General features: G+C 42.5%; 1 protein-coding gene across 9 annotated transcripts in view; it reads right to left on the bottom strand.

The window, feature by feature from the left end:
* Positions 1–22508, bottom strand: part of PHYHIPL (phytanoyl-CoA 2-hydroxylase interacting protein like) — a 128634-nt gene that overhangs the window by 20794 nt on the left and 85332 nt on the right. Inside the window, exons 1-2 of one of the 9 annotated variants that reach the window (XM_040563676.1) lie at positions 10837–10906; positions 9723–9814 (exon numbers count right to left, since the gene is read on the bottom strand). The exons of 5 other annotated variants lie outside the window; for them this stretch is intronic. Coding sequence is in view for 2 of the 4 variants with exons in the window: in XM_040563669.1 (XP_040419603.1) it covers positions 13625–13730 (106 nt within the window). In the remaining 2 variants the exon portion in view is untranslated. Of the gene's footprint in view, positions 1–9722; positions 9815–10576; positions 10777–10836; positions 10907–13624; positions 13805–22508 lie in introns of those variants that run through there. 3 more of the 9 variants (XM_040563675.1, XM_040563669.1, XM_040563671.1) reach the window with 3 other exon arrangements.

The following is a 22508-nucleotide window of genomic DNA, read 5'->3' as shown; positions in this document are numbered from 1 at the left end:
TTAACTTTGGCTAGCCCTGAAGAAGTCAGGGGGTTGGACTCAATGATCCTTGAAGGTCTCTTCCAGCTGCACTACTCTATTCTACTTAAAAACCATTGGTTTTCAGGCCCCTGACCATCAGAGCTAGAGCTAGGCTAGTGCAACCCCACCTTCTTGAAATCAAACAGGACATCATAGTAATCTGTTAACACTAAGCCACCACAGTATTTACGACTAATTAAAGTAATGCTCCCGTTTTGTTCCGCACAGCAAACTTACTGTACATGGGTGGTAAGTGGCTCTCCTCAGCATGTGCTGACTGCAAGATGCATTTTAAAAACAAATTTTAATTAAAATGAGCATTTCTCAGCTGCTGAAAGAGAAACAAGGTAATAAGGGATGTAAACAGCTCGAAACCATCTTCTAGCTTAATTTAAATGTCATCTAAAAAATACAATGAACTATACAGCCACTTATATGCGCTAGAATTTGCATGTGGACTAATAAGAAATTCAGATTTTGAGAGGTAGTTGCCACACCAGAAACACTACTACAGAGGCAGATCAATTTATCATACGTAACTTGTTCATTTAGCAGGAGAAGCCTGCATTGTCAGATATCTATGCATCCTTATGAAATTCTGTACAACCATACTTTGGACTGCACTCAGACCCATTTTGTGGTGTATTTTTGGAAGGATGCTGTCTCAGTATTACAGCAGTTCAGTACTGTGTTGCTGGAAAACAGAGAATGACATTTTCCTGCATGCAGACTCCCAAACAGTTGATTATTAAAGGCCAGATTTTGGAGCAGGAAGTGATCTGGAGCTTCTTATGGCATGAGGTTTCTCTCTTCTGATGAATAAACAAGTACAGCTGCCTCCAAGACGGTGAAATTGCCTATGTCTCCAAGACTAACAACGAAAGAAAACAGATCTAACAGATGAAGGCACCAACTGTATGGCCCCGGACAAGTTGCTTGGGGCCAGATTCTTATCCAAGTTACTCTGCTCTAGGTCACTGACCTAATTGCTCCAATGCTCTTCATCTAACAGTGTAGCTGAAGGCAAAGCATTGCCCTTAATCTTCTACTGCTGTTAATATTAACTGTGTATTAGAGAAATTAGTAGCCTTTTGAACATGATTTGTACTTTCACATGACACTGAACAAAAGGGAGAGGCAAACAAGCTTTCATTTTAGTTGAATATTATGAACCTCACATGCACACTTGTTCTACCTCATTCTTATTTGACTGGCAACAACTTGTGCCATTTACTGCAGCTGTGTCTTAATCAAAAACTAAAAATGTTACCTATCTCAAGTTAGGTCAAGTGAGTTCAAATCTAGCAAGGAGAGGGAGCCTCATATTCACGCGAGCTTTAATTTGACCTGTCAGCATGTCTGAAAACTACAACTGCCTTAATCGCACAAGAATTTTCATTTAAGACCCACTTTTCTTTCAAGCAAAGGGAAGCCCACAGAGAAAGGCAAAACTCATCGCTTGAAGGGCAGCAGAGAGAACTCAAGGCTGAGGAACACAATTTTACTAAGCTTTCTTGAGCAAGCAGGGTGCTCAGCATGAGTGGGCTTTTGTAACTCACTGGGTACACTGGCAGTCTGCAGCATGAATGAGCATTTCTTTACTTCAACACACTGGTAATTGCTGTGTACCTCTCACACAGATCTCTTGTAAGGAATAGAATTTGGCTCTGTTTTACACCAGTTTCTGCTTTTTAACTGTGATTTGAAATGTATTACATAATCTCAATAGCCGAGGACATTCTACTTCATAACTAACTCTTGTACTATTTTTTTAACGTAATTTTTATGCAGGTTTCCGACCTTCTCTTAAGACACTGACAAATGAAGGGGTTTTAAGAGCCTTTTTTTGGCAGGGGCTGTAGTTGTTCTGTTTTGTTCCACTTCTAGTTGGTTTCCTAGGACAACCAAACATAGGCAAGGTCTTTGCATCCACATAGGATGTGGGTCTGCCACTGGTTCACTGTTACTAACTTTCGAACCTCTGACAAGAGCAGAGAGAAGGTCATAGACAATTTAGGTTGCTACCACCGTTACTAAGGTAGGCAGACATGCAGAAATGAGAGAGGATGCTGTTAAATACTCCACATCAATGGCAGGACTACAATGGATTCAAGCTTTTCACAGATACTAGAATATACAAATGACATAGGTGTGAATACTGTAGTCAAAAGCAAGCTTTAAGCGGTGTTTTCACCATGTTAGAATTCACCCTTCCCTAGGAGAGAAGCTGCATAGAGTACAGGCTGTGCAGGCTTATTAGAAGTCTTGACTCCAGCTCATCGTTTTCCTACCCTGATGGCATCTGTAATAGACAGCTCATGTAGGTTCCCTGATGTCTAAATGAAAACGAGAAAATTCAAACTGAAGTCCTGATGTAATTAAGTTAAAAGAAATCTATAACAACTCCAAACCGTCAGATTTAAATCCATTGGAAATCCATAGTCTTCAATAGCTCCAGAATTTTTATTATTTTTTTAAAACGCAGCTCAGCTGGATGCTTTAAATAGTTTCCATAATGAAGTCTTCCGTGGTCTTATCACCCAGCCTATCAAATAGTCATTGGACCATAACATGTAACCAATCATGACCATGCTAAGACAAAACGGAATTATTGCCTACAGAGAAATAGCTGCACAACTTACTACAAATTTGGTAAGCCAATCAAGTCCCCTTGGATATGTTACTTAAAAATAATTCAGATTCAGATTCATTTTTCATGTTTCAGATTTAGAACATTCAAAGGCATCCTAAGTGATACTTTCCAATTCACACTCCCTACCACGTGAGCTAAGTTTAACAAGTGTACTAAGATATACTGAAGGATTTAGGTTCACTTTCTGCTTTCTGCTTTTCTGTTGGGCTTTCTGCTTTTATCTCAAGCTCCACACACTTGAATTAGCACTGACAGCCTCACCAGACAGCCTAGGTAGTTTGCTGATGGTTTGCTCAAGGAAGCAACTCAGAAACCAGCTGAGCATTAAAGAATGTATAAAAATAGGAGGAGGAGAATCAGTATTTTGTTTCCACATACAGGTCCTGATTCTGTCTTTCCTGCACTTGTACAGTTATGAGGAAGCACAGAGTACTGGACATGTTCCTACCTAAACAAAGTGACGAAGGGAAGTATGGAAGCTCCATGCAACTTATTCAATGGGTTGAGGTTCCAAAGCATGGCACAAAGCACTTCACAGACAGAAAAAGCAACGAAATGTACCTGGAGCTTCAGGTGCCTCCAATTAGGAGAGAAAAGTAAGCTCTACTTAAGGGCAGAGCTCAGACAATCCGAAGAAATTGTGTATGTGTGAAGTCCTACTGCTCAAATTTGTCCATCCATGAAGGGTAAGGTAGTAGCTGTATCACCACAGAGCTCGTGACGCTGGCTAAAATTCCAGCACGTTCCACAAGCGAAGGACAAAATTTTGATGTCATGGATTGACTGAGCTGTAGTGGGTTTACGTGGCAAGGTTCTGGTAGCAGGGGGCCATAGGGGTGGCTTCTGTGAGAAGGATCTAGAAGCTGCCCCATGTTAGGTAAGGGCCCCACTGCTGACCAGAGCTGAGCCAATAAGTGATGTTGTTTTGCACTTCTGTGAGAGCATATTTAAGACAGGGGAAAAAAAACGCTGCGCCACACAGCAGCTGGGAGAGTGAGAGGAGTGAGGAACAGCCCTGCAGGCACCAAGGTCAGGGAAGGAGGGGGAGAGGTGCTCCAGGCACCGGAGCAGAAGTCCCCTGCGGCCTGTGGTGAGGACCATGGTGAAGCAGGCTGTCCCCCTGCAGCCCATGGAGTACCACGGTGGAGCAGGGTTCCACCCTGCAGCCTGCGGAGGAGACCACGGTGGAGCCGGTGGACCTGCACTGACGGAGACTGCGGCCTGTGGAAGACCTATGCCGGAGCAGATTCCGGGCCGGACCTGTAGCCCGTAGAGAGGAGCCCGCGCAGGAGCAGGTGACCTGGCAGGAGCTGCTGCCCGTGGGGGATCCAGGTTGAAGCAGTTCGCTCCTGAGGGATGGACCCCGTGGTACAGACACATATCTGGAGCAGTTCTTGAAGAGCCGCTGCCTGTGGGCAGCCCACACTGGATCAGTTCGGCAAGGACTGCATCCCGTGGGAGGGACCCCACAGCACAGGGGACGAGAGTGACCAAGAAGGAGCGGCGACGAAGAAGCGCTATAGACTGACCATAACCCCCATTCCCCTGCGCCGCTCGGGGGGAAGAGGTGGAAGAGGGTGGATGGTGGGGAAGGTGCTTTTGGTTTCTTTCCTTTCTTTCTCACTTCCCCGGCTTGTTAGTAATAAGCAATAAATCTTACTTTCTCCCTACGCTGAGTCTGTTTTGCCCGTCATGATAATTACTGTGTGATCTCCTCGTCCTTATCTCAACCCTTGAGCCCTTTTCATCATATTTTCTCCCCGTTCCTCTTTGAGGAGGGGCAGTGAGAGAGCGGTTGTGGTGGAGCTCGGCCGCCCACTCGAGTAAAACCACCACATGAGCAGATAGGCCTAGGGTTTTCAAGTCCTGTAATTAGAGATGTGTCTGGAAATTACATTTAGAGTTTAAAATCTAGAAAATAATCAGAAACGTTACCACTCTGAAAGCCATGTTTACCACTACCTTGAACATAAGATTACCAGCGTAACATCCGTCATTAAAATGTAAGTGCATAATATTTACTTTATGTTATCAGATGCATCTTACAATTAGCATTAAAATACAATCTGCTACACACTCATCCTTATTCTTATCCCTTAGTTTATATAAACTCGTGTATAATTTCCCTTTACATACGTGAGATTAAAAGGACCAAAGACACAACATGAATCACTCCGCTGATGCTTGTATACTTGTACTTATGGCTGGCCAAGATTGAAAGAGCTTTTAAACATCTTTTCATCCTGCTGATTTTGAAGTCCATATGTCTTCAACCATAAGTACACATAAAAGAGAACTGAAAAAAAAATCCACCACAGAATAATCTTTTAAAAATGTTTTTTCTTCTAGCCCTAAAAGAGGCAAGATGAAATCCAGACAAACCGAAACTTGAGAGATAAAGTTTGTATTAGGCACGTGTCTGTATGTGTCAGGACTGAATGCACACACCCAAAGTTAGGAAGAATACAGTAGTTGTAAGATTGTGAAGATGCTGAGTTATGAATCTAAATTTACTTTTACACAGTCCTATTGAAGTAAGTGGAAAAGCTCAGGGACTAAACTCATGGGATACCTCTGACAATTGCAAACTGCACAATTCTCCTAACTAGAGTACATTCATACACAAAGCTCAACATGGGAATTCCTCAGACTGTTCTTATCGTCCTAGAGCTGCCAGCTGTGTCTGACTTAACAATATTGGAGAAATAAATTCCCGATACTGGTCTGTACTTGGAACTGAGAGTGCAACTCTGGTAACAGTTACTTCCTTTCATTCTGGAGGAATAAAAGAGTAACACTGAACTAGTTTTAAGGTTTCCCCTTTTTGGCAGCAGCTAGAACTGTCAAAGCTCAGAGAAATTGTTGTTAGGTTATAAAAACACTATAGTTAATCATCGTTTTTGAAAACATCCATGCAAAACAGCTTACTCATTCAAGCATAAATAAAACAAGAACACTGTGAAAACAATAAAATAAAATTGATTAATGATTCAACTACAAACACCACTGTGAAAATTATCCAGCTACAAACACTTAAACAAATTCTAAACAAACCTTCTGTGCTGAAGGAAACATTTTCAAGGTCACATAAAGGATGCTGTGCTGTATAACAAAACAGCGTGGAAATCACAGGAAGTGATGTTGGAGCAGAGCTTTCTTTCGTTCCAATATCATAAGCATTTCATTTGTAGTACTTTCCTATGACAGTGACAAATTTTTATACATATATCATTGATTGAAAATGGCAGCAGAATTTTTTCAGACATGTTCCTAAATATTTAGGGTGGTGATTTAGGGCACTGGAACAGGTTGCTCAGAGAATCTGTGGGTGCCCCATCCCTGGAGGTGTTCAAGGCCTGGATGGGGCCCTGGGCAACCCAATCTGGTGGGAGGTGTCCCTGCCCATGGCAGGGGCTGGAACTGGATGAGCTTTTAAGGTCTCTTCCAACCCAAACCCTGCTATGATTCTCTGACTTGGAAAAAGTACTCCAAGTGATATGCTTAAAACTGCTATCAAGACACAAGAAAACAGTGGATGATTCTGGGCCATGTTCAGGCAGAATTAAAAATAGCTTTCCAGGTTACATAAAGCACAAAAGGCCATGCATGCTGGCAGCATGGCAGACATACCTACTGTACAAAGCAGACAAAGAAAAACAAGCCCAGACTGGAAGGACTTTTAAAGATTACCTCCTCAGTCGTGCGTAAAGATGCTGACACTACTTCAATAGCACAAAGAGAACTGAAACCTACCCTATTCCAAAAGCTGGGGCCTCCAAACCTGCTTTACAGAAGCCATGAATAATAAAAGGTAGAACAAATTACAGGGAATGGGTAAAGAAGGTGATCTTTCTAGATCATGGAGGGAAAAAAAGGAAAATTAATGAGGCAGAAAAGTCCCAGAATGAAAAAACAAGGTCAGGAAGATAAGCTTCAGCAAATCTTTGGAGCCAATTTAAAACAATGATGCCTGACTGAAACCAATTCAAAAATGAATGAGGAAATACAAGACATCTCTACGTGAGAATGTGATATGGCCCTTCCTCCCCCCCCACCACCCCCCATGACAAAAGAGTCTTCTGCTCATTCTAGAACCTATGACTTCTGGGACCAAGGACCTCACTGGAAGGGTCCTGTAAAAGCTGAAGTGGCCTGTAGCACAGACTGATCTAGGTTATACACGCATAACTGTAAGGTAACTAACAAGCTCAGAGAAGTTTGACTACATAGTAGGCTGAGAAGAAAACTGCTACATATAGTTTAAGATAGAAGCTGAACAGATGAAGAGGTTACTAACAAGATTTACTCAAGAAAAACAGCTTTTGTCTTTGAGATTTTCAGTTTATGTGAAATTTTAAGTGAGGGGGTGGCTTGACATTCCTACTTCTCAAATGCTGGAGACAGTAGTATTTCTCTTCCCTAAATGATTCCTCCTGCCATGGTAGTTACTAAGAACTATCTGCAAGGCTGAACACTGGCTGGCAGAGAGGAGACTGACACACAGCAAAGCAAGAAAGGAGTTCAGGTGCCTAACGGACTACCACAGAGCCCACAGCTTTTTTCCAGGCTAAATAAGCATCTTCACGAACATTCTGGAAAGAGACATCACATTTCCTTATTGCAGACAACATCAAAATAGGAGCTGCAAACACGGTGTGGCTTGGAAACGTAGACAGAAAGTCATAAAATGGATTCTGCTACAGAATAAATAAAAATGCATTTGGAAATTATAATCTGGAAGAACAAAAGCCACAAAAGAAGGAACATACATAGGATGCAGTAATGTTTAAAATACCCTAATTTAAAACAGTGAAAATTAACTACAAAAAACTCATCATACACTTGAGTTTCAACCTAGCAATATCAGCTTATAGCACTGGGAGAGAACAGTGTTTCTGTATATGAATCTGGCATAATTACACATCAAGCATTTAAGATGATTTACAGCGGATCTAGAAAAGTTTCAGTGAGCAATAACTGAGTCAGCTAGGGGCACAAATAAAATAGCAGACAACTTAAATAGCTAATCATACATAGCTTGGTTGTTGACAGATCAAACAGTTAATAATCTATTAAACAGATTTGCATAACGCTCTAAAAGGAGAAGAGGAGGGAGGAAGAAGGAAGGAAAATGACTCTAAAAATAAAGAATATTAAGGAAGGATGGAAATAATTGCATTTCTTGACACAGGAATGTTGAAAAGTTATTTTTCAGCAAAGTCTCGCTAGTTATTAACGGCATCACTGCTTACGATACAAAGCAAGAGTGTAAAATATTTGCGTTAGTGAGATGAAGTGAAAGACATAAGCAAATCATTATTCTTCTTCTCTTCCACAATTCCAAACATCATTTATGAAGACTTCAAATAGTTGCTTGGACCCTTTTAATATACTTCTGTGTCCTAACAGTAAGGAATGTTACATGTGGAAATTTGTGCCTCTGGCAAAAATTTCAAGCTGAAATGAAAATAAGTACTTTTATTTGCAACAAGAGAACTTTTGAAGCCATATACAAGATTCTGGCTCCTACCTGACAATAGCATTATTGCTTGTCACAAAAAAAATAACCCCTAACTTTGCTAATTTGAAGTTCTGCCAACTAAGATGAAATTTTATGGAAAAAAAATGCATTAATCAGTTGGCCATATCATTCAAATTCTAGAAAAGTGATGCAGTTTGCAGTTGAAGAGCATGTGTTTAAATCTACAGACTTGCAGTTAGGGAGAGAAAGAGAAATGACAATAACCTCTGAACTTTGTGTGATATCTGAATATCACACAGGCATCTCTGTTATACTAGGTATTAACATAAGGATTATCTATTATGCTCAGAACTCATTATTAACAAAACACAACAACAACAAACTATGCAAGTCTCATTCAGGACACTGAGTATGACTTCCAAACTTGGATCTCTCAGTTGTTCTTCGTGTAGGAGTCCACCTAGAAATTCATTTTTTTCCTGTCTCTCTGACTTACAGGACAATATTTCCAAAATAGCAGTGACACTGCTCGGTAATGCCATGAAAGGGATTTGAAGAACGGCTTCAGAGCCTGGACGATGCCACTCTATCCCTTATGTTCAAAAGACAAATATGTACATGATATGGCCAAGAAAACTCCTCTCATCTACAAACTCCAGAAATATGTTGCGGAATGCCCTGATAAACCCAACATGACAATAAACTTCTGAAATAAATAAGAAAACATGAGACAACCTCAAATAGCATGGAAAGCCAGAGATGCAAGTTGTTTATACAAGACAGAAATGCCATCTTAGCTTGTATGATGTAATACCTATATACAAGCTTTTTAGACTAAACAATTTTGATGGTGTCAAGTGTTTGGATGGTGATTGAATTGATTTACGTAACTGAAGCTGGCTAAGACATCGATTCCAATTGTGATCCTGACACCCAAATACTATCTTCATATATTATGAACACACAGAAAAAACAAAACAAAACAAAAAACTTTAAAAACATGTTAGTAAGACTGTATAGTTTAAACCATCAATAGTTAGAAATATCAGAATGAAGCACACTTGAATAACCTTAAATTGTCCCCTTTGTATGTTCAAATTATGATATAGTCTTTAATTGCATGATTACATACTATTTTTCTACACAAATTCTGACTCATTCAACATATTGAATAGTGCGTACATAATGAACTATTTTTCTTGTAACAGCTACTCACTATTGTTCAGTGTGTAGTCCCAGGACTTATTTATTACACATTATTCAGATCCTGCTCTGAAGACAAAATTATGAATTTAATCATGGGCTTTTCCAAGTACCTCATGGGTTTTCCAGGCTACTATGGTGCCTGGCTGCTTAAAAAACATTCATTAGTTTATTTTGAAAACATCTCTGTGAGGGAAGGAAATAATATTACTTCCATTTTACACATAGAAAAGTGAGGCATGGAGAAATTAAGAAAAAAAGTTACTTTCAGTGCCTATTTAACATCATTAATATCTCTCCCCGCCCCCCAAGCATTTAGCACTGTGCTTTCTGTATGTTCAGTCTCACTCTCACTGACATTACCTGCAAATGATGACTCTCAGTACCCTTGAAATCCTGACAGCACGGTCCCAGAATCAAGCACCCAGAAAAGGAGGAACACAAGTAACAAATCCCTGTGAAAAGCAGGTAGCTCTTGCTCAGCTTCATGCAGGTCAGACAAAATTTTTTTCTCCATTATTTCTTCCCCTACTTTGCTTCCAACACCACCACTCAACATCCCCAGTATTCACTACACAACCTTCAATGTCCTAGCACCATGCCAGTTCTGCATAGAGGACTGTACTTTACCATTTCCTAGCTTTAAGAGCTTAACTTGGTAACCCTAACAACCCATTATGTCTGCCATTTCTTAGGTCTTACAAAACAGCACCTGAACAAAAGATGAAAATCTACTTGTAGCTTCGTATCAATCCTCTAATAGGTAACCAGCAGCGTTGGAACATTTAGGTGCACAGTTAACAGCCACCTGCATAGCTACCACCTGAACTAAAGAGCCTGCTGTCAGCCATACCAGACTGCCATCCTTCAAATGGATAAGCACTGAAAGAGGATGTCATGCTTTGCCAGGGGATTTTAGATATCTTTGCTGGTAAATAAACAAGGAGATGGCATCTGGCTATGGAACGTTGCATACTCATACATATTGACCTTTGTCTGCCTATAACCAAAAGATAGCTACTTCTGTCCTCTTCCTTGAGCTTGTTCCTGTCCTGCCCCTTCTTCCGCTGCCCAGCCACCCTCCAGAAGTCCTGTTCTTCATTCCTAAGGCTGTCATTTTGGTCCCAGCCTCTTTGCTCAGCAAGTCTCAGTTACATTCATTTACCCCTAATCTCTGTGGTCCAAACTGCCCTGTTCCCCCACCCACATTCTCATACTTTCCGTCTCTTCTTTGCAGACAGGTCTCCAGGTTTTCTTTTCTTCACAGGCTCCCAATTCTAATTCCATCCTCATTCACCCAACTCATCTAATCTGGGTGAACACCTCCTCCTCTTATTTTCCCAACTTTTCTTCTCTGGGTACCCCATCCAAATCTGGATCGCCTCCCTTGCTACTTCGTCTTCTTTTCCCATTCTCATTTGAGGTCATTCTTCCCACCCATTTTCACATGCAATTTAATCCTCATAAACATCTCCACCTTTTAAGTTTCTTCTGTTCTTTCGCCCTCGACCAGCCGCAGCCTGTCTCTACTAGCTCCATGCCCGTGTGCCTTCTGGGCCAATCCTCTCGCTCCTCTCCCAGTCCAATACTCCCAAGTTCCAACATCCTCGTTGAAGATTTGCTGCTCTGCTTTTCTCCTTTTTGCATTTGGATAGGTGCCTTTCTCTCCCCAGCTGCCTGTGCCAACTGCGGGAGCACAGAAAGCAGATGACAGCGTCGCTGCTCTCCCGCTGGCAGGACTCCAGCAGCCCAAGAGCAGCATCTGTAGGGGGAGCCCTGCACAACGAAGGAAATTCAGCTCCTAAAATCTGTCACTGTCCTTTCTACCAAGTCTCTGAAAGGGAGAGTTTTTTCCAAATTTCGGAAGTTATATATACATTCACAGAATTGGCCTGTTCATGACGCAAAGGCCATCTATCTACTAAAGGTTAATACCCAGGTAGGGTCAATACAAATTTCTCAAAATGGTCACCAGAATTTTAAACACATCTCAAACATTCTTTCCCTGCCTAAGTTCACAAAAATATGGCTGCAACATTCAGATATGGCAAAGGAAAGCAACAAATGATGTGCTTTTTTTCTGCAAAGTGAGTTCATTACAGTTCTAAGGAACTAAATGTTAGCCTGTGCAACAGACTAATACAAAGCTGTGCTAGTAGACACAACCAAAATAAGAAAAAAATACAAGATATATTCATAAATAACAAAGAATGCTGAAAATAAGAGCTGATAATTGGCTTTATAATTTTGCATTCACTTTAAACCAAATCTTACTAGGTGTTTTTATTTAAAGATCTCCAAAATGTATACATTTGTTTTATTTTGCCTGAAATTTTTAAGTTTTCTAAATGGTCTGATTCATTAAGAGAGGTGGTGATATCTGTAAAAAACCTGAAACAAACAGGAAAAAAATAATCTAAAAAGATATGGATTGTGATATTATTAATTGCTCACTCCGATTCCTGGATTTCTGGTTCCTGTATATTCTACCACAGAAGGTATAACCCAGTTTTCTGAATACACAATGTTTCAATATTAATTCCCTCATCTTAAAAATAATAATAAAAAAAATTGTTATCTGAGTAAATATTTCATTATTGCTTACAGTTTTACTGCAACATTGCCTGCAATTCCAAATTAAGAGTGCAGCAGAATTTATATCATGGTTGAATTTGCTATGCTACCATTACGTTGGCTGTCTTCATGGCTACTATTGTTTAGGGATAAAGGACATTTTCAAAAGATTAAAATCTAGCTTAATTCATGACAGGTAACACATATCTATGTTTATTGCAAAACTTTGACCTCAGTGATACCAGCATACCATCCTGACAGCTCAGTCTTTCACAGCTAAGATACCCTAAAATAAATCATAAGTATTTATAATATAAATGCACTAACTAAACCCACGTACACAGTTGGGGATATAAATGTGTTGCACATGCATTTGCATGCTTACCTAGAAAGATTAACACCCAAATCTTTGCTTGCTTGTTTTTATGATCCCATTTAAACAAGCTTTTTGATACATAAGTGCCACCTGTAGGAAATACTGAAGTATGCTCCAGTGCGATCTTGTGCCAAGTAAGGCACTGAGTTGCATATTTTGTATGCCCGATGTAGGTGCCCCTTTCAGAAATTCGACCACGTATGGTAGGAAACAATGACCCTGTATGATAGGGACTTGCTTGATGGAGATTGGTTTGTCAAGTCAGATCTACAGGAAAGCTGTTGTTTTATTGTGAACCCTACTCAAACAGGAATTAAAATGAAAAATAAAAAACACTGTATTTTTTCCATTTGCCAGTCTGTATGACTCTGTTTCACAGAAATCATGCATGTTTAACTACAGAATGTTGAACCAAATAGTGTCTGAGATGATTAACATGGAGTACTTCACTATGACTGCCTGGGGCAGACAAATATAAGGGATTGCATAATTTTTCCATTTTCACTTCTTGCCAGCATCAATAAAAAGAAACAAACATGAAATAGTGTTTTAACAAAACAAGCCCAGCCTCTACTACTACATATGTAGTTCATTTTTTCTAAGTAGTGCATTGGGCTTGAGAGGACGGAAGTGGATATTCTTCTACCTTAGATCAAACATCAAAAAAAAAATGAAAGAATTGCCAATGCCACTGCAAAAATAATTACTGAAAAGACTTTTCAGTGCGTTAGCAATTACTTGATTTTTTCAAGAAAAACAGAGAGCTTACAGAATTCCATTGTTTAAAAGATTAAGTCTATCTTGGTCAAAGGAGCGAAGTATTTCATCAGAACTAATTTGTAAAAAAAAAAAAAAAAAAAAGAAAAAGAAAAAGACTGAGGAAGCTGGCTGCCTGTTCCTGTATACGCTACCTATGACAGGCTCTGACAATCCACCCACAGCAAGGAAATAGTTGAATTAATGCCACTGTGTCATTCACCCGTACAGGATTGCCATTGCCCAGTACGTGCACCTGCTAACACACACCGTACGCTCAAAGCACGCTACATCCATAAAAACGGGAAGTTATTTTTGCCAAGCAGACACTCGGACGAGAGGATGGGCACGGTCGGGTATCGGCACGCCGCCAGTGGTTCTCTCCCGGCTGGCAACCCGGGCTTCACCACGCGGTCTGCCCCCGGAGCGCTGCGCTCCGCCACCCCCCGCAGCCCCGCCGCCCGGTGCTGTCCGCGGTGCTGACCCGCCCGCCCCGTCCCTTTTGTTCTCGCTGGCGGCGGGGCGGCGGCGGACAAAGGGCCGCGCGGCGCGGCCTTACCGTCCCTCTCGCAGAGCTGGATGGCCTCCAGGCTCAGGTTCTTGAGCACCTCCTCGCAGGGGCTGCCGGGGCTGCTCATGGTGGGCGCCAGGCGCGGAGCCTCCATCGCGCCCCTCGCCGCTCCCTGCTGTGCCTGGGCGCCGGGCGGGGCGGGCGGGCGGGGCGGGCGGGAGGCAGCGCGGAGCGGGGCCGTCACCGCAGCGAGCGGGGAGGGGGCGGCCGCGTTTAAAGGGGCCGCGCCGAGACGGCGCCACGGCGGCTCGCCCGCTCCCCCCCCGCCCTTATGTAACGGCCGCGCCGCCGCACCCGCGCCCCCCCCGCCGCGGGCACGCGCCGGCCCCTCACGGCGCGACCGTTACTAACGGCCGGCGGCGCGCGAGCGGCTGAGGCGCCCCGCAGGCAGCGGCTGAGGCGCCCCCCGGGGAGCCCAACGCCGCCGCCGCCCCTCTGCGGCCCGGCACCTGCCGCTCCTCGCCCTCGGGCCGCGCTGTGGTGCGCGCTGCCCTTGCGGAGGAGCCCAGAGCGCTGCGCGTGCCGCGGGAGCTCCCCTCGAGCCTCCCGTCACGGATCTGAGGGAGGAAATACTGCCCGTGGCTAGACGGCCACGGCACGGGGAGAAGGTCGGGGGTGGCAGGGCCGGGGGCGAGGACCGCCACTTGCGGCCACCTTCCCCGCGCGCCTTCACTCGGCGGGAAGGACAAGTAACCCCAGTGCACCAGCGCCAGCCTTCTGTGAGAAGCACGCTTCTTTCTCAGCGGGGACAGGAATCCCACCCCAGCTAACAGCGTCAGGCACAAGAACTGGGCTGGAAAGGGAGCACGTTTAACTCGAGAGCAATAGAAGAAGAAACTAAAACGCTCACAGCACCGCACCCTTGGTGTGTGACAGCTCAGCCCCCTCACCGCAGGGCCACGGTGGAGATGAAGGGCAAACTCTTGAGCTCGGGGCTGCGGAAGCACGACACGCTTTCCCAGTTTTTCCCAGATCAAATTTGGGATCAGGGTACTCGTGCTCGGATGAGATTGCCTGCCTCCAGATAAACCAGTTTCAGTCCATTTCCTACCTCACAGCACAATAAGTGTTCCTGGCACCTCTCTGCTCACCTTTTTGTTTCACAAAACCGAAATTGGCCCCGTTTGGCCGCTGATAAATTACCCCACGCAGGTCCCTGACAGCCTTGTGGCAGTGATGTCTCCGGGCCAGTACCGCCAGCTGGCAAGCCTCAAGTGCCCCTAAAGCTCCCGTCCGCCAGTGGAGCCCCAGCAGCCTCCCAAGCCTCCCCCAGTGCTTGCTCCCTGATCTGATGTAGTCCCAAGCTCCATGCAGTCAAATGTTTGTCACTCAGGTGGCTTTCCACCGGACTTTGGGATCATCCTGTTCTTTATGATGGTTTCTAGGGACACTAAGCTGAGGAAATGAGCTCTGGCATTATCTTTCACAAAGCCATTGCGAAGAGCTGCTGTCTGGGAGAAGGGAACAGATTTGAGGAGCCCTGACTTCCACAGCACCTTCAAAGGGCCGTGGTGCAGCGCAGGAAGAAAGCACAATGCTGAGCACCCTTCCTGCTCCATCTCCTCTCTGCTCCCTCCCTCTCTTGCTCACCTTCTATTTTCTGCTCCTCTGCCTCTGCTGTTGTTTTCACCTCAAATGAAAACGTGTGAAGAAGGGTCAGACAGAGAAAAAATGGAGTGAGTGGGAAGGAAACCTAAAGGAAGAGAAAATGAAAAGGAAGCAATAACAGACAGGGTGGGAGAGTGTGAGTCAACGGGGAGGTGGGGAGGGAGAGGAATATATGAATGAACACACAGACAGAACGAGGACAAATGTAGAATCTGAGAGGGAAGAAATGAAAGTGGGTGAGACTGCATTCATCAGGTTTTAATTTTGGCTCTGACAACCATTCATTCCCTGCATAGAAGCAAACCCTTCCTACTCATATTGCGACTGTTCTTAGCACACCGTCATCTCCTACATAAGGCTGGGTAATTTCTTTCTTTGAAGACGCTGTGTTTAGTCTCTCAGCCTTATGCTCCACGTTCGTTCCTTTCCACAACCGTGGCAGACTTCTCAGCAGCTCACAACAACCATGTTACTTATTTGCTACAACATTACATAAAGTCCATTTGAGGCAGATGGTGTTAATACTGAGAGAATTCCAATTTTATTCTCGCTGCCTCTATTTAATACACCATTCTCTCCTCTACTTTTTATTTTGAGCTAGTGAGATCAGGATTTTAAGGACTGATGGATTTTGCATAGATATTTGAAAGCAGACAGCCTTGGAGGTGTTCCCAGTCCTCCAAGGCCTCTCGTTTCTCAGCTGCCTTTTAGTAATAACTTCTGGCTGAACTGCATCTATTTATCTCCCCAAACCATCACACTTTTTTTTGAAGAAAAGACTAGTTAGTGTACAAATACTGCCAGACTCCTGTGGAATGGTGCCACAGAGAAACCTATTCCACAGCTCTGCCCTTCCGAAGCATGAAGCAAGCTAGACCTGCCTGTGACAGCTTTTTGCAGAGTCACTCTTTAGACATGCTTCCTTCAGCCGATAGCTATTCCCATCACCTGGGCTACGCATAAACACTCTGTAAAGCTCAAATTACTCCCAGATTTTATTCCATTTACTGTACTGGAGTCACTCCGTGATGCCCTAGGTATTTCAGTCTCGAAGCACACAGCACTATCCTAGTGTTCCTCTTATCTGAGAGAACTGTATACTCAGCTTGTCTCCTGAACAAATTACATTTGTGCTAAAGGATGACAGAGCCTCAGCCTATAATCAGAAAGTTTATTCTGAGGTGGATTATCCCTGACAGTGTTTAGCAAAAAATGTCACAAATCACAAATATGGGTCAACATTATGTAATGGGAAGCCTGCCAATGGCAGCAGAATATTAGAGACAACGAAGTGGCATGTGTCTAGAACTGCAAAAGCTTGCAAAAAATCTGCCACAACACCAACCTCCAGCACTTTCAACATTAGATAAGAAGGGTATTACCAGTTTCTGTAGTTCAACATGGGTGTATCTGTTATTACAGCAACCTTGTGCAAGCAGAGAGAAGCAGCATTTTCTAACACATTAGCAGTACCAGCAAACACGGGCTGTGGCATGCACCTCTTGCCTGGCCAGGTTAAACAGCCTCAGCTCTCCTGCCTTCGCCTGGCATTTACAGCCCCCAGGCAGGGCACAAAGGTCTTGCAGCAGGGCTACCATGTACAGCAGACAGGCAGAGAGGCTTCCCACTGGGAAGCTTCTTTCCTGCAAGCCATGACCTTATTCAGGCCATAAACACAAGAGGAAAAGGTGCTCTCCTCCCCACAAACAAAACCACGCCATCACAAACTTCAGTCCTGCCTCTGTTATCTTAGCACTCCATCTTGGTAAAAGTGCTTCATAGCAGCAGAGTACAGCACAAAGCAGTAAGGAAACTGCATTGTCCTTATTTGAAAACACTTTTTCAGTTCACACTAGCAGGTTTTTATTTGTGAGTTAAAAAAGAAACCTTTCTCAGTCTTCAGCAAGACTCAGAGTTTCAGCCATTCCTTCCCACTTGGAAATAAAAAAGACTTGTGTTATTGCTCAATGGACTGTGGAAACAGAAGGCAGAAAGGCTACAGACACGGTTTTCAGTAAAGAAAAACAAGGGAGCAAAAAAAGACAGCCCTTTTTTCTATTAATATGTCACTTCTGAGAAGAGCAAAACATTAAAGGTCAGAAACATGGAAGGGTCAAAAATAGTATCCAGCATTTTGGGTCATTCCTAATAAGACCAAGACTAAACTTAGCAAATAACTCTTGAAGACTCATGGAGAAACACTTTGCAATTTCATGGTCATTCTTTGTCTTTAGTGGACATCCCAGTGTTTCAGCATGCAAAGGCATATACTTGCAAATGATTGTGTGCAAGATATTCTTGGAATACCATAGGACTGAAGTAAAGTCCACACAGTAGTGACAGGAAGACAAAAAAAGATTTAAGACCCTTTAGTGAAAGCCGCAACTGTGTAGTGTTAATGCGCAGTGTGACACAGCTTCCTTTTCTACACTGAGAAAGACATTGATGTATGACAGTTTGGCACACTAGGCACAGTATCTCGCTGGGAACCTCTCTGCTTTTTCTCAGATAGCTTAGCAAGAGCCTCCTCAAATGCTCAGACAGAAAGTGTGATGGCACGGATCCCCCTTTTTTCTCTGGGAAAATCCAAGGCAGAGCAGCAGTGTTTGCATCTTAAATCCCGAGTGAGTCTTTCACACTCTCCCCCCCTCCACTGGGGTCACTGCTGCAGCCAGGCACCCTGGCACTAAGTCCTGTGGCCAGGCTGCGGCTCTCTCAGAAAGGGGTCCTGTCGGTTGGTTTCTGCTCTCGTCTTGCTTGTGATGCTGGGAAGCCCTCACGACTTGTGGGAACTGTCCAGTGGTTTATACACAATAGCTCATACATCTCAAAATGCCTCTCCTTCTCTGTTTGGAAGGTTCCATTGCAGTAATTGCATTCAGTTTATGCATTCAGGCTTTTCTTGCAAGGCCAAAAAGCATACTATAAAACACCAAAGATACAATTCTGAAGTAATCTTTTGACTTCTGGTGCCAGGGATCCACTCACAAATCTAGTTTTTTGTATAACATGGCATGGAATGGCATCTGTAAAACTAGTCTGCTACTCACTCAGGAAAAAAGCCAGTCAGTGTGAGAAAGAGGCAACACAGAAAGAGTCACAAAAGCATGAGGAGCACAGACAGGGCAACAAAGTGTGACTGCTTTTCAAGTCTCCCAGCACAAATATTAGAGAGTGTCAAATGCAGTTAACAACAACCATCTTCAAAACAAAGAGAAGGAGGAGGTGATACTTCACACAATGCTTATTACACTTGTAGAGCTTTTTGCCAAGGGAGAGTGTCAATGCTAAAAGTTTGCACTGGATCAAGGAGAGGCTAGAAAAGTTCAGGGGAAAGAAATCCTTCAGAGTTAGTAAATGCATAAGTGATTCAGGGTCCCTTAGCTGGAAACGATTAGAGTCTGGGGAAGAGTTACTGAAGAGAAGTATTATGTGCTTGTCCTGCTCTTCTCTAAACAACCATTTACAACCATTGCTGAAGACAGGAAGCTGTGCTTCGTAGCTCTTTGGTCTGACCCAGCACCATCAAGGAAATGCTCTGGTATTTACCCTTTCATCCCTCATTCCCCACCCCATCCCCACTCATAATAAACACTTCAAAATTTGGAGCTCTCCAACTGTACCATCTGGGTATGCAACTTCCAACTTACTCTGAGCACTGTAAGCGGTTAAAAGGAAATGTTCCTCTCATATTAATGAAAAGGTATCAAGCAAATTATTATTTTATTAATGCTATTTATACTGCTGCTTTCTGAATTTCAGTTTTCTGATCTGCTTTGTAAAGCCCAAATAAGCATTTAAGAAAGACAAATACATCACAGATGACTATAATGTATTTGTGGCTTCATAAAATTTATTTGTTGCCTAATGGGCACAAAGTACTGTTAATGATTGCCATTATCATTTATTTATTTGCTTTTCTTTAAGTTTAGCCTCACTTTATTAGATCTGTGGTATCTCTAGAGAACAACTAGAACCGTTTATATTCCCTCTCTCCTCTGTGCTGTTAATCATTCTCCTTACTTTAGTATCGTTTTCACATTTAATTAGTGCTTTATCCTCCACATACTGGACCATATCTTGACCTTTAAAGGATACTACTGAGTACATATCCTCATGCATATCCCCATGAATGCTGACTGCTATTCAGATTTAATTTCTGTCTACAGTTCAGTGGCCAGCTTGTGATACCTTTAAATGAATTTTAGCTCAAGCTGACTTGATTTTGTATTTCCCTTAAGAAATTGTGCAACAGAGCATCAAATACCTCTGTAAAAGTCTTAATGCTACTCTGTACTCTACTAACGTGTCACCATCTTAAAAAAAAAAAAAAAGACAGAGGAACTTCCTAATTTGCACGGTTTAGTTTACTGTAGTACACTTGTGTAATATCTGGTTCTCATTATACTATCCGCCTTCATATGAATAAATTTTCTCCTCCTGCTTTCATATTTATACTATTACTTTCAATCTTGAACCATGCTCTTAAAACAATAGTTTCCATAGTTACTCTTAATTCAATTTTTAAAGCCTGTGACATGCTGATACTTCATTAGTCTCCCAATACCTCCTCAATTCCCTGTGATATTTTAACAACTAGCTGTTCTATTAGTTCTATAAATACCCAAAGGGACACCTCAGCTGTATTTGTTCAAGCGATGATATTTCATTATGTATTTCTTAGTTACTTTTTCCCAGCAGTTCACAATTACATCAATGATTTCTTAACCAAGCCATTATTCAAAGTTTAATCCCCTTCCCAATAAACTTCATGGCAAAAGTCCAATTAGTTTTAGTGGGAATAAGAACTGGTCCCAAAATTTATCTCCCTATTACAAATTAATTACCATTAGTATTTTCTTGGTAAAGTCATTTTGCTGCACTGTGCCTTCAGGACTTACAACAGTCTCTTCATATTATCTTTAACTTCTTGGCACCTTTTTCAATGTATTTTCTGGCTGTCCCCATTTTTCTTGTGTGCACTAAACTTGGAATACAAAAGCCTATTTTGGTGGCCCTCCAGTTTTCAGTTTCCTAGTGTGGTTAATATTTTACTTTTACTTGCTTAAGTAGCCCACAGTGACCAATTCCTCTCTTTGGTGTTTCCCATTTTCATTAGAACAAGATACATTTCTGCTTGCTTTCCATTACAGTATCTTCTAGAGTCTTTCCCACTGCCCTTCCCCTTTCCACAAGGGCTTTTCATGATTACCTGGAATGATCCTGTGCATTAGATTTTCCTTATGATACTACACCCCTTCACTGGATGACATCAAAACTATTTGAAGACAGCCACGCAGGAGGCAATACATAATAAACAAAGTCTAAGCGACTGATTCTTCAATGTCATCTACTGATCTAGCTTTTGTATAACTACAGAGGTTTACATTTTTTGTTTGTCTTTTGTATAGGCACAGAAGACGGTCATTTCAGATTAATGCTGGTGCCTGCCAGGTTTGCACTACCAAGATCTACTATGACTTCACGTGGCAAGACAGGAAAGACATCACTGTCTTATCCCCCACTGCTACCATAAAAAAAAAAAAAAAAAAAAAAAAAGCTAAAAGCTAATTAACTGCTAAGGAAACAGAAGGAAAATTATGCTAAATGAATGAGAAGAAGACACCCAGACATTCCCTCTCCTTGGCTCAGAGCCTAGATGCATAGTGAGACTAGGCTTGTATTTCACTCACTTGACTCACAGTCACTTACTACAAACTCTTACACTCTCTTTCAGATCTCTGATTATTTAACTGAGACCCACAATTAGAATTTCACAAAGAAATACATTAGAAACAGCAATTAAGAGTTGTGTTTTACGTGGTTTTGCTCTGGTAGGAATGTATGCCTGCTTCAGCAGCCATATACAGTCAGATAAGAGGAAGAGAATACAAACAGGCAATAAAGTGGCTATTAGTTTATAACACTGTTTTAACATTCATCAGCATTTTAATTAAACCATGCTCTGCTCTGAACAATGTCTTATCACCATTACTTGCGTTCTGAATATATGCCAGCCCTACAGCGTGTTCTTTATATGCATTATAGCAACCCTTACAGATTGCTGTTCCTGTACAGTGCCCTGGAGTGCTTAGAATTAGTGGAGAAATCATAGCATTGTGAGCCTTGAAAATCACAAGAATGACTCCAAAATCAGTCAGTGACTGATTCGCTGCTCATGGTTCTTAGACCAGGCTGCACAGGAGGACAGTTGCAAAGGCTGATGTTATCCTAAGGAGCTTATTTGCCCTAGGATCTTTCCACAGCCAGTGGGGAGTGGCAAATTCCTCTACAGCATGTCTCCACAAGAGCTCATTGTAGGTGCACTGGGTTGCCCCAGAAGAAGTGCTTTCTCTTGATTCTGCAAGAAGCTGAGGAAGAAAAGCACCCTGAAGCTAAAGCCAGTCTTTGTGAATGCCCCCCAGCTTATTCTTATATGGTTGTAACAGCCGCCTCTGATAATCTGCAAGATACTTTGCAATGACAAACGAGAACAGCAAATGTGTCAAAACCCCCCTTTGAGGCTAACATTAGCCCTTGTAAAAGCCTCTCACCCCCTTGTCCGAAGTTCAGGCAGCTTAATATACATGGCACACTCCCAGGGACAGTGCTGGCTGCCAAGCAGAGCAAGCAGTCATTTGTCCAGGCACAGCTGCTGCCTGATGACAGAGGTCTGACAGTGGCTCCCCTGTGATGGAGCGTGGGTCTGTTTTCAGACTTGTCTGATCACTGCTTATCTGTGGCCTGCTGAACTCGCATCAGAAGCTCATCATCTGTAAATTTGTTTTCTCTAATTTCCTCTTACTCTTCCACTAATCGCTAACCTGATATCTTGTGTGAGCTTTTTTTTTTTTTTTCCTTTTGGTATCAGTATTTTTTATTCTTACTTCCTTCTAATTGTTCTCAATTTTCAATCTAACCTCATCTACTCCCATCTGTCTCAATGCCAACTTCTGAATAATGTATCTCCACATAAATTCGATTTAGCCACTGATGTAATTTTTTTAGGTTTCAACACATGACATCTACCTGGTCATATCTAGTGTGGGGAGGAGAAATGAGGTAGAGAATAGCAAAAAAGGCAAAAAATTGCTTTTGTTGTTGACAATTTTTTTAGTTAAATTAAATTTACTGGTCTCTTGTCCTTAGCATGACTATTTACATTATCAGCTGCTAGATGAGAAAGTTGTCTCTATGGATTTTATCAATTACATAACATATTCCTTGTCATGCTGTGGAGAGATGAATCTGCGCATATAAGCGA

The sequence above is a fragment of the Cygnus olor genome, chromosome 7, assembly GCF_009769625.2.
Source record: "Cygnus olor isolate bCygOlo1 chromosome 7, bCygOlo1.pri.v2, whole genome shotgun sequence".
Taxonomy (NCBI): Eukaryota; Metazoa; Chordata; class Aves; order Anseriformes; family Anatidae; genus Cygnus; species Cygnus olor.
The sequence above is the reverse complement of the archived record's forward strand: the minus strand, read 5'-3'. Positions and strand labels throughout refer to the sequence as shown.